This window comes from Camelus dromedarius, chromosome X (assembly GCF_036321535.1).
Source record: "Camelus dromedarius isolate mCamDro1 chromosome X, mCamDro1.pat, whole genome shotgun sequence".
In the NCBI taxonomy this organism is placed as follows: Eukaryota; Metazoa; Chordata; class Mammalia; order Artiodactyla; family Camelidae; genus Camelus; species Camelus dromedarius.
Window position 1 is genome coordinate 58,428,317 of NC_087472.1, and position 13,785 is coordinate 58,442,101.

Sequence of the window (13,785 nt, forward strand, 5' to 3'; positions counted from 1 at the left end):
AAGTATGCTATTAAATAAAGTGTTAAATATTATTTAATGGCAGATTCAAAGGCATGTCGTTTCTGTCCACAACAATATAAAATGCAATGCAAAACTATTTCCTACATAGCACATCCTAGTCCACATCCAAGAAGTTATCAATGAAGTTTAGATTTTTCTCCATTCATAAATTAAAAAAATGAATTTTAAAACAAAACATGAAACTTCTCTTAAGACATTTCTTAAGTGTGTCATCTCTGCTTTAACATTTTGAAATTTAAAGTCTTTTTGAAATACTCAGTACAATTACCAAAGATACTGGGAAACATTAAACTGTCTTGTTATGTTATGTTTTGCTAAATTTGCAAAAGTTTGGGATAAGTTTTAAAAATCTAATATTATTGCATGATAATCACCTTGGGTAATAACTCAAGTAAAATATATTAACACTTGACTGTCTTATATAATTTGCTAACAAGAAGTCATAATTTTTGCCAAATAGCTTCACATTTCAACATTTCTTGAACTAAAACATTATGTTTAGTAAGGTGGAATTCCACTTGTACTTCACTTTTAATTTTATAGTTCACAAGTGGGCATGCAGGGTGAAAGCAATGTTATTTAGAAACAAATTCTTACTTAGCCAAATGCCAATCACTGGGCACAATCAAGGCCCCCCAAAGCCCATATATAGCATGAAATTACTTACAGGGTTAGACATAACACTAGCAAATGTGTGAAGGGGCAATATGCAAAATAAAAAACTTAGAAGGAATTCTTAATTACCTTATAATGATGAGAGCAGGGAAGGGAAGGAAGAAAGGAAGATGCACCAAAGAACACACAATTCGTTAACATAGATTTGCACTTTATTGTAATTTTGCATCCTGAGATAATAAAATTTAATATCTGACAAGTGAACAACGACAGAAGCAGCAGTGAAAGTTTCAGAGAGGCAGGTATCCTTCATTTTGGCACAGCTGTATATAGGTTGAGTTCTTCCAGGGGAGTCACTCCCGAACTCAAGGGAGAAAAATGAATGAATTCATTCCACAGGCTATATAACAATACAAGATGCATGACAGTTCTCAGCTTAAATGGACATATCCACTTTTATCCTTTCCTGGTAAAACTGTCCCAAAAGGAATCCTCTGCCAACAAGTAGAAATCCTAGGCTTTTCAAACAGATGTTTTGATCAATGCCCACTTTCTAGCTACCAGGATTTCCAGTTTTTGCAGCCAAGATTCATATTTGTATGTGGTTAGTCCAAGAATGGCAAACTAGCCTTTAGATTATATAATTTCAAACATTTGTAGCTTGTTTCAAAGTCCAGGCATAAAACAATTTTACCCTATTTGCTTACCAGAAAAATTAAACATTAAGCAAATATGGATGCAAACAAAATAAGCAGGAATAAAAGGAACATTTGAGAAATTATTGCCTTGACTCATCACGTTAACTTTATACACAGAACTACTTTGAGACTCAGAAGTTGATATTTACTCCAATGCTAGAACACGGCAGTATAACACTTTCCACATTTGTAATGTGTGTGTATGATTTACACATACACACCCAGACAAATTAGCTCAGTTATATCATCCTGAAACAGAAAAAAAAAAAAAAAAAAAAACTGAAGGCAAATTCTAACCTGAAGTTATACAGCCCAATCTAGTCAACACACACACACACACACACATAATCTAGCACTTCATTATTTAGGGACTAGGTAAGCAACCTGTGGAGAACAAGTAATCTTAGTTCCTTTATAAAAGTGGCTCCCAACATTTTTACCATAAGGATTCCTTTATTATTTCTTCCCCATATTTTCAAGTATTTTATTTATTAAATTGAATGTAATAGGCTTTCTAATTTTAAAAAAATTAATCAAAATCATAACTGCCGTTCACAGTTTCTGATCAGTGTGTCATAGCCAGTGTTAAACAAAATCGAAAAAAAAAATAAGCAAAATGTGTGACTATGTCTTAGTTGGCTTGTGCAATAGGAATACTATGGATCAATGTATGATTTCTAGTGTACTTTTTGAAATACTGAAAAAGGTTCAAGGGTGCCCCCACCGCTATTGACATCTGCCCCAAGATGAAAACCATTGGTTTATATCCACCTGCTTTTCCTCCCTAAATCAAGTATTAACATAACACAATTACCCATGTTAACACGTACAGGATTAATAACAAAATTTACTATCCCCAAAATAGATTAACTGCAATACTCATTCTGTAGGGTTTGACTGAGAAAGAAAACATAACATAGACTTAAAGGACTCTATTTAGAAATTACAAAATTATGATATACAATATATCTTTCAGTCAACTTCAAAAGCACATTAATATATGAATAAAATCCTCAATTCCCCTGTGAGGTAGGTCCAGATTATTGTCCCCACTTCCACAATGAGGACATGAGGTACAGAGGAATTAAGCAGCAGAGCTAAGAATTAAACCAGAAGTGACTTGGGTTTGAATTCTATACCACTTTCCTTTCCATCTAATATTATCAATTTGTTCCAACAGAACTTTTTGAGGATTTGGAACTAAATAAGACACTGAAGCAGATATTGGATAGGATATGAAACTCTTTCACATCTACATCAAAATGAATCCTCTTGTATCTCCATTGTTGTCACAGCTATAATTTTTGCCCAGGTACCAACTACATATAGTCAGATTCCACATAGGTAAAACCCACAGATCTCAGTTCTGAGTTCCTAGGGAAATTACAATCATTCTTATCACCATGGAGGGGCTGAGGTCTAGCAGGCATCAGGCTTTTTGAGTCTGTGTGATACGAACAAACATTAGCCAGGAGCCAGTTAGCAAATCAAACTTTTACTGTGTGCAAGGCACTGTGAGAGTTTCCACCAAAGGTAGTAGATTTGAGAAAAACCATTCTGAGATTCTGTAGAGTAAAAATGTCCTAAGGATTTCTAGAATCACAGAATGTTATGTGACTTCTAATTTTCCATCCAGCTCTAGGTTCAACCCCATGATTTTACAGATGAAGAGACTGACATGCAATGTAATGTAATGTAATGACTCTCCTGGAGCACATTATTTTCTCATATAGTATGACTCTGACAAAGTCCACAGAAAATGGAACGTATTCTCAGGCTGCCATCATAAAAATGAAAAGGCTGGCTCAGAATCAGGAAAGAGAAAGTAGGGGAAAGATAAGGAGATATAAACATGTATCTCCTTATCTTATATATATCTCCTTATATTCAGTCCACATACTACATGAACAGATATTATTAATAAAATCTATTCATTTTCTGTGGAAAATTTCCAAATGGTTCACCATTTAAAGAAACCAGAACAATTTCACAATTGTCGCATAATGGATTTTTTAAAGCAGAATTTTATAGGCATAGGAGGACCTAATTTCAATGAAAGTTTTGAGCATCTTATTATCAAATTAGCAAAAAGTACTTCCACTATGTGAAACTGCTCCAATTAAATGGGTGTACATAATTTCTATATGCTCTCAGGTCAATTTAGTCAATTCTAATGAAATACTGTTTGGAGGCTTTAGGTTCAAGGAGTGAGTTTTGATTTAAGAGGTGATTTATTTGTAAACAAGATTAAAATACTAATGATTTTTAAAGCTCCCTTACATTTGAAAAAAACCCTATGTTTGAAGGCTAACAAATGTTAAGGAACTTCACTCAAATTATGAAAAAATAAGAATAAATTTCATTAAAAATGGCAGAGTGCTAAATATTAATACAGTCTGATTAACTGATCAGACATTAGTGTTTATAGGTCATAATAGTATGAATAGTCTGTGCATTAAATACTTAAGCAGGTTTTGGTAGAGCTTCAAAGACCACTGTTCATCCAGAACCATGCTGAATTATATGTTTACTAGTATTAAAATTATACTAGTTTTGTAAGTGACTCATAGTCTTGTTCTGTAATATTTTGTCACTGATACACCACATGATTGGAGGAAACCAAGGAAACAGATTTAAATAATAAATAGAAGAAATACAATATGCTAGTGAAATATTCTTATACTTAACTGAAAAGGATGGTTTTATTTATTATTATTTTTTTAATGGAGGTACTGGGGATTGAACCAGTACTTTGTGCATGGTAAACATGCGCTCTACCACTGAGATACACCCTCCCCTGAAAAGGATAGTTTTAAATCTAATGATTTACCAATTCATTCATTCTGCTTCCTTCAACATAAAATGTTATCTTTATTCAAAGAAGACAAGGCACTTCTCCATCTACTTCTAACATTTGACTACAAGGGTCTCTTTCTTACATTAACATAAGGAGTAGAAGGGAACAAAGTAGCTGAAAAAGGTTAGAGCTTCTTTCACTTTATACTTATGGGGGTGGAGATGCATAAAGGAAAGTTAGAGCAGGAACAGTTGTAACTTGTAACCTCAAAACTTTGTAAGATTTATATACTTTGGCAGGTACATGTTATTTTCTCTGGAAACAACCACAGCAGGTTTCATAAAGAAATATTATGCAACAAAGAAATTCAAAATTAGTTTCTTCAATCTAAAAACAACTGTCACAAAAGTATTTTATTAACTTGATGGAAATGTCCAAGTATGTTCTATCCTGAGGATATAAGAGAAAAAGGTCAATGGGGGAGGAATTAATGCCCACAGTGTACTCTGTCATTTCAGCATTCACTGCTGCCAATACCACTGAAAAGGAAACAACCCCCCCCAAAACACTCCAAAACCCAACTGGTAATCAGTCCCCTCCAAAGGAAAATAGTTTGAAAAAGCAGTCATAGAAGACAGAAAAAAAGAAAATAGGGTATATTCTGAGTGGTTCAAGAAAATGAGTCAACCAGCATAATGAACAATACAATAAATGTAAGAGCCATTAGAGCAGATTTTAAAATTAAGTTTACACATGCTAGTAAATGGTTTTTATGATAAATACTACTGTAATTTGAATTATATACTCTGTCACCTCCATATGCACTCTATTCCTGTCTCAATATTTGTTTTATGGAAACAGTTCACTTCCTGCTGTTTTTTGAGCAAAACCAGTGTGATTTATACATGGCAGAAAAAGTTACTATGACCATCACATGGCCAAATTCTAAATTTACAGGAAAAAAATGAAATTTTAAGGGTTGACACTTAAAAGTAATTATTCTATCAGTGATAATTAGAAATTTTGTATTATGCTGGAAATTAATTTTGGTATTAAACTGTCACAGTTTGAAGCATAAACCTGATGATACTAGCTGGAACATAAACCATGGATATAATTTTTCCCTGACCTCAGCTATAAAACAAGACTTTTGGTATGCATTTTCAGAGGTTTCCACTTTGTCTATAAAAATACACCTTCGATTTTGCAGCAGACAGACAAATGATATTTGCAGGCACACACAGTATATTAAAAGTTAGAGATTCTGGGTGGCATGAGGGTAATGGGCTTCTACAGAGGGAAGTGGAAAAGTGTGCGTGCAAACAATTATAGTCACATATCAAATAGTGTCTCTTTTTTTCCCCTCTTCTTTTACTGGTCCAGGACTATGGATACATTTTAAAAGTGGCTTTAAAAGGCTTGGCCTCGTATGAAGAAATGATTGTTCTCGTCATTGGGATGAATGTTTGCCTAAAAAAGTTTACTAAAGGCATTAAGATGATAAAGTATTATTCCGTCCCAGATACTTTTAATTTATTTTTAGCACTAGGAATTACAAATAATGCCTATGTAAAGGCAAAATTTGCAGTTGAATTAATGCAATGTAAAGCTTTCATTATGTTAAAAATTCAAATTCTAGAAGAATTAGTGTGGTGCTCTCACTCATAATAATGTGAAGAGAAAGAGAGAAATATGCACATACCAGTGAAAAGGCTACATGTGTGGCTAATTTATAAACTAAAATACTTCCATCTAAACACTTGTCTTTCCTCGTTAATAACATCCAAATGTTCAAAAAGGATCCTCAAAAAGAGGATTAAGAATATTTTATCAATTATGAATCAGCCACTAAATAGTCTTTAGGTACAGCTTTTCAATGAGCTCTCCCTCTTTCTAAAAGTATAATATCTTAACACCAACAATGGGTTACAAGTGGCTTTTATGGGGGTCTAGACACTTCCTAAGACATCTGAAATCTTGAAACATTCCTTACAGGTCATAATTCTGTATATTTCCAAATGAGGGAAAGGATACATAAAGGGAAAGAAACGAAGAGAGTGAGGCTGTGAAATGCATCAGAAGAGTCACATGAATTCTTTCGGGGGTGGGAAGGGAGGACAAAATGGGATTTATTGAATTAAGTGAAAAAAAATAAGGTTCTTGGTTTCAGGTGCAATGCAGACTATCTCAGACAGTGATTTCAGTTTTAATCCCACTCATTGCAAAGGGCAGCCCTGCCCACACCTGAAATTTTTAACATACTTACTATGGCTTTGCCATAAAACAGTATGTTAACAGTCTATACATTCAAAAGGATGCTTGCAAACTTCATTCGTATTAAAATCTACGCAGAATTGTTGGCAAAACAGTAAGAGTAACATTACATTCTGTAAACCACGGCATATCACGTTTTACATATGCGAATAGACAATATTTACAAGTCTTTAGGAGTTTAAATATTTTATCCACTGACATAAGTGATAATTTAGCAAAGTGCAGGACAAAACCAGTGCTACTAATTGCATGTCCTTTAAAAGCAGGTAAGGGTAAAATCATTTCTAAAAGCTACCAAAAGCTTATTTATGTATGTCTAGTACAGGATTACAGAGCATTAAGTAGCCTAGAAAAATGATGCATATTTAGAAACAGTGAGTATGAAAATTATAAGGCAGCATGCTCAGAACATGTTTTTGTTTTTTAAACACCAGCACTGATGTTTTATTTTTAGTGGCAACTATATATATATACATATACATATATGTATGTGTGTGTATTTATTTAAAAATTGACAGTGCAAAACACAAGCCTCATTTAACAACAACAAAAAAAGATGTGCAAAATTTCTTCTTAAACCAACACAAATAAAAGTGTGAGGAGAATATTCTACCATTATAAAGAATAAGTTGAACACAGCAAAGGAGACCATCTTCATTCCAAAATCATCTACAAGGCACTAAGGGTAGGAAATGACAGGTAATACAGAAGTGACTGAATAAAATTCCTCAGTCAGGTCGGAATATGGGATATTTTGGTAAAAATTCTATTAGTATTACCTGTAAAATAAAAACAAACAAGAATATATTGACAAAATAATTTTCATTTACTATAACTTATATATAACCCAGAAAATCTATAATCATTTTTCACATGACTATATTTTGGTCCTGTACTATAAAGCAAGTGAAATATATAAAACAGTTATAATAAGAACTTACCACAAGTTATCATTAGATTGGCAAATAAACTGGAAAACATAATACCTACTGTAGCTAATAGTTTTTATTACCTGATTTACAATAATTATTTGTTTAGGTGCAGAAAAGCAAACCCCATTATATTTTAATGTTACTTCTCACCTTCCCTCCACCCCACATTTTTTTTAGCAAAGTGGAAGGGATTAAAACTGGACTATACAGATTAGAAAAAAATACTTATATATATATATATTATATATTACATCTATACCTTTTTCAATTAAAGCAGCTGATATTGGTTGAGTATTACCATCTTTTAGAAGTTTTTTGTAAAAAATAATAAAGTACCCAAATGGATTGATTAAAATTAAAATATTGTAATTAAAAAAGGTTTAGAAGTATAATAATAAAAACCTAAGGTTTTTATGAATTTATATAAATTTATAATGTTTATATAAGGTTTTAATCTTTAGAGGATTTTAGACTTGTGATCATTTGCACATTTTTTCCCAAAACTATTCAAAGTAGAGAAAGACACCATCATAATCCTTATTTATGAAATGGAAATGGAATGTTTACTATTAAATATATACTACATGTCAGCAACTTAAAGCTTGGATAAATTTCATATTTTTTTGATTTAGTGATCCTGAATTTGTCACATTGGCTATATGTGAATTTATGATTAAGATTGCATAGCTTTCAGTAAAAAAAAAAATTAGACTATAGTTTCTTCACTGAAAGTTAAATATCAGCTAAAAAAAAAAAAGCCAGGAATATGAATACACAATTCAGAAGTCAATTCCTATTTTATGTAAAATTTTGACAAGATTACATTTAGAAATACTTTATTCAACAGCAGCTGTGCCCATCACCATAAGCAATGGTTTGCACGGGTGTTGAAAGAAGATTAAGGTTGTACAATGTTTTCAACTGAGCATACTAGCTAAGATTTTTCTAAGATCTAAATAACTGTTAGCTTGCAAGCTATTTTATGTTGGCTACAAATTTAAAGAAAGTGGAAGGAAACCTCTATGTTCCAAATGATAAAAGTTCAGGCTGAGGAGAAAGTAGGTAGAAAAAAGATTTGACAAGTGATAAATACAGTAAAATGTAATACTTAGGATGGAATCCAAAAAAGATATAATTAAAAACAACTGCATACTTACATACTCCATCATATTGCTAGTTTCACATTTCCTTTTAGTCAACTTCCAGTGCAAAGCAAGCTACAAAAATACAGCTTGTTGAGAATTTTGATATCAATTTATACTAATTATTACCTACACATTTCAATAAATCACTGAACAACATCCTGAGAATAAGATATAAAACACAGCATTTAAAAATACTTTTTAAAGAGTATACATTAAAAATTGAGTATTAGTTCTCTAATCCATGCTTCTGTAGCCTGAAAAATTCCCATTTTTTTTCAATTTAATAATGTAAATATATAAATGGGACACTTATTTGCTTAAACTTTCTTACCTTGTGATATAATCTGTTATTTTCCCATTCTAATAACTTCTGAATTGATCTTCTGGTCTAAAAGAAAGAATCGATACTTTGTTATAAGATGACTGGAAGAGTTTTGTAAACTATGAGCATCTGTATTTGTCTGCTTACCTGTAAGATTCCATTTTTTTCTCCTCTTGTTCTTCTTTTCAAAATGAAATATGTACAAATCACTCTGTGTTGTGAGTCCACTCACTGGACTATTATGAAAACATTGCCAGTATTGCTAGTAGTCCATTTATGAACCTAACCTAGATTTTCATATACCTTTTCACAGGGTTACTTTTTCAATACACATGTAAAATGCCAAGCTAATCTGGTTACTCATAAAAAGTTTTCCTATCAGAGCTCTTAGCACAATGCCTGAAAAATAGTCAGGGTCTACAGGTTGAATAAAGCAAGCCACCATACAACAGACTTTCCACTGAAAGAACATATTAAAAGCAGCCAGTCAGAAAACTTGTATTTAAAGGAAAAAAATATAAACAAGAGAAGGAACACTGTAATAAACAGGATAATAGAGACTGAGTTTCTCCATTTGGAGTGCATGTATTTTGCAAGGAGTAAGAAAAGTTTGCAGAATCTTCAAGAGTATTAAAATTAAAGATTGTTAGGTATTTTTGACTCTTAATGGAAGAGATTTATAAGGTTTCTTATAAAAAAGACTAGTAGGCATTGTTAAGTTTTAAAGCTACTCCTTACAATTAAATGATTTACAACCAGACTGTATCAGAAATGATTTCCAAAGTACCAACATAAGAAACTATTAAACCTGTTCAACTGTGTAAGTTAACAATCAATGGCAATTATATTCAGCTCATTTACAGTGGGCCTGATCAGCAACCATGCTGGCTATGAAAAAGATTGTATCATGACCAAGTGGAATTTATCCCAGGAACACAAAAACAAAATAATATAATACATTATATTAATAGACCAAAGGACAACAACCATATGATCATCTTTATAGATTTAGAAAAAGCATTGGACAAAATACAATACTCATTCATGATAAAAATCCTAAAAAAACTATAAATAAGAGAGAACTTCCTCAACCTGATAAAGGGTATCTATAAAAAACCTACAGCTAACATCACACTAAATGGAGAGAAACTAAACGTTTTCATCCTAAGATTAGGAACAAGACAAGGATGTCTCCTCCCATTACTTTTATTCAACATTGTACTGGATGTTATAGCCAGGGCAATTAGACAAAAATAATAAATAAAAGGCATCTAGATTGGAAAAGAAAAAGTGAAACTATCTTCATCTGCAGACAACATGATCTTGTTTAGAGAAAACCCTAAGGAATCCATTAAAACACTACTAGAACTAATAAATAAATTCAGCAAGTTTGCAAGAAACAAGATTGCAGTAGGTAGAATTCTGGTCCATATGATCGTCATTTCCTGGTGTTACACCTGTGACTATGTTATATTATACTGCAAATATACTTTGCATTATTTTGCAGGTGTAATTAAAGTTACTAATTATTTGGTTTTTAAATAGGGAGATTATTCTAGATTATTTTGGCATAAATGATGTAATCCCATGAGCTCTTAAAAGCAGGGAATTTTTTTCTGGCTGACGGGAGGATAGTCAGAAGGGTTTGAAACACAAGAAGGACTCAAATCACCATTGCTGGCTTTAAGATGGAAAGGTCTACATAGAAAATATAAGGAGGAAATGATTTCTGCTGAAAGCTGAATGAGTTTGGGAGTAAATTCTTTCTGACAATATCCAGAAAGGAATGCAGCTCTGCCAGCACCTTGATTTTGGCCTTGTGAGATCTTAATTAGAGAATCCAATGGAGCCACACCATGCCCAGACTTCTGACTGTGAAATAATAAAAGGGTGTTAAGTCATTAAGTTTGTGAACATTTGTCACACTAGATACAAAAGTAAATACAAGGATCAATATATAAAAATCAATTGTATTTCTATACACTAGCAATAAACAATCTGAAAATAGGAGTAAAAGACCAATTCCATTCACAATAGGTTTAAGAATAAAATATTTAGGAATAAATTTAATAAAAGTATAAGATGTATAAATCAGAAACAAAAAAATTGCTAAAATAAAGAAAGACAGTAAATAAATGGAAAATATCCCATATTCATGAGTTGGAAAACTCATGTAATAGCATTTACAACAAACGGTGCTGGGAAAGTTGGATATCCTACAGAAAAATGATGAATTCAGACTCCTATCTCATGCCACGCACAAAAATTAACCCCAAATGGACCAAAGACCTAATCATAAGAAGTGAAACTGTAACATAACTAGAAGAAAACACTGGAGTGTACATCTTTGTGATCTTGAGTTAAGCAAAGCCCTCTTAAATATTATTCAAAAGGCATAAGCAAGAAAATTTTAAGTCATAAATTTGACATAATCAAATTAAAAGCTTTTGTGTGTCAAAGATACCATCAAGATAGTAAGAGCCCATCTAGAATGGCTATGTGAGGACCTCAGGGAAATCTCTTCCCTGGAGAGACAACTATCAAGCTGATCAATATTAGCAAGTGCAATCATTCAAAATGTTCTAGATCAAAGGGTTTAATACAGATTGAGAAGTATTTATTCAACAAAATCTATGGAAAATAGGTTAAAACAGTAGGAAGCTTTGATACTAGAGCGAGACACTACACCCATATCCACAGCCCTGCCCTGTGGAAGACAAAAAGACAGTGTGAAAAGATAGAGGAAGCATCAGAACCATACTCGGAAATGGCAAAGATGTTGAAATGATCAGACTGGGAATTAACAAGACAAAGATAAATATACTACATGCTCTAATGAAAAAAGTGGGTAACATGAAAGAACAGATGGATAATGTCAGCAGAGTGATGGAAACTGTAAGAAAAAAACAAAAGGAAATGGTAGAAAGCCAAAAGATCATAACAGAACTGAAGAATGCCTTTGGTGGGCTCATCAACGACTGGGCATGGCTGAGGAAATCAATGAAGCTTGAAGATGTAGCAGCAGAAATTTCCAAAACTAAAAAATAAGAAGAAAAATAAAAAAGAACACAATACCCAAGAACTATGGGCCAATTACAAAAGGGGCAACAGATCCGTAATAGAAATATTAGAAAGTAAAGACAGAAAGGAGCAGAGAAATTATTTAAATCAATAATGACAATAGAATTTCTCCAAATTACTGAAAGGTATCAAACCATAGACTGAAAAAGTTCAGAGAATACAAAGCTGGGTAAATATCCCTAAATCTACACCTGGTAATCTCATATTTAAACTGCAGAAAATCAAGGAAAAATCTTGAAAGAAGCCAAGGGTAAAAATACTTCACATATAAAGGAGTAAGGATAAGAGTTACATCAGACATCTCTTTAAAAACTATGCAAGCCAAGAAAAGAGTGGAATGAAATATTTAAATTGTTAAAACAAAAATACTACTAATCTGGAATTCCATACCAGCAAAATTGTCCCTCAAAGATGAAAGAGAAATAAAGACTTTCTCATACAAAAAAATTAAGGGAATTTGTCACCAGTAGACCTGCCTTACAGGAAATGTTAAATTCTAATTTAGAGAGAAGGAAAATGCTACAGGTAAGAAACTTAGATCTAAATAAAGGAAGAGCGTTAGAGAAATAATAAATGAAGGTAAAATAAAATCTTTTATTTCTCCCATTCTCAATTGGTCTAACAGGCAATAGTTTGTTCAAAATAATACTTATGTATTCAATGATTATAGCTTTTAGATAAGTAAAATGAATGACAGCAATATTGTAAGGAATGAGAGGGAAGAATTGGGAATATTCTGTAATAAGCTAATTGTTCCACCTGGGAAATGGTACTGTATTATCTGAAAGTGGACCTGGATTGGTTGCATATGTATATGTATATATTACAAGCTCATTTTAGTGAGCAACCACTAAAAAAATTAAAATGTAGGATTACTGATATACTAAGGGAGGATAGAACATGGTATCATACAAAAATACTTAATTAAAACCAGAGAAGGCAGAAAAAGACTGGAAGACAGAGATAGGAACAAAGAACAAGAGCAATGAATAGAAAACAGTAACAAATATGGTAAATATTAATCCAATTATATCAATAATCACTTCAAATATCAATGGGATCAACACATCAATTAAAGATAGATTGTCAGAGTAGATAAAAAAATAAGACTCAACTATGTGCTATGTACAAGAAACCCACTTTAAATATAAAGATATAAACTAGAGACTAAAAGTAAAAGGATGTAGAAAGATATACCACAGTAAAACTAATTAAAGGGAAGCTGGAGTCACTTTAGTAATTTTAGACTAAGCAGACTTTAGAGTAAGGAAAATTATCAGTCATAAAGAGAAGTATTACATAATGATAAAGGGTCAATTTTCCAAGACATAACAATTTTTAATGTGTATATGCCTAATAAAAAGAGCATCAAACTATGTGAGGCAAAAACTAATAGAACTGCAAGGAGAAATAGAGGAGTCCACTATTACAGTTGGAGACTTCAACAGCCCTCCGTCAGAAATGGACAGATCAAGCAGGCAGAAAGTCAATAAGGACATAGCTGAACTCAACAGCAGCAGTGATCAACTGGATATAATTGACCTCTACAGACTACTTTATCTAACAATAGCAAATGACACATGATTCTCTAGCTGATAGGGGACATACACCAATGCAGACCACATTCTGGGTCATAAAACACATCTTAACAAATTTCAAAGAACAGAAACCATACAATGTATGCTCTCAGACCACAATGGAATTAAACTAGAAATCAACAACAGAAAGATAGCTGGAAAATTCCAAAACACTTGGAGATTAAACAGCACACTCCTAAAAAACACATGGGTCAGGAAGAAATCTCAAGAGAAATCTTTAAATATTTTGAACTAAATGAAAATGAAAACAAAACTTAAAATTTGTGGGATGCAGTAAAAGCAATGCTTAGAGGGAAATCTGT

General features: G+C 32.4%; 1 protein-coding gene across 1 annotated transcript in view; it reads right to left on the bottom strand.

Moving 5' to 3' along the window:
- Positions 1 to 826: 826 nt before the first annotated feature.
- Positions 827 to 13,785, bottom strand: part of CHIC1 (cysteine rich hydrophobic domain 1) — a 36,403-nt gene continuing 23,444 nt past the window's right edge. The window contains exons 4-6 of the mRNA XM_010982079.3: positions 8,814 to 8,870; positions 8,495 to 8,554; positions 827 to 7,184 (exon numbers count right to left, since the gene is read on the bottom strand). Of these exons, the coding sequence (XP_010980381.2) occupies positions 7,134 to 7,184; positions 8,495 to 8,554; positions 8,814 to 8,870 (168 nt within the window). The 3' untranslated portion in view covers positions 827 to 7,133. The remainder of the gene's footprint in view (positions 7,185 to 8,494; positions 8,555 to 8,813; positions 8,871 to 13,785) is intronic.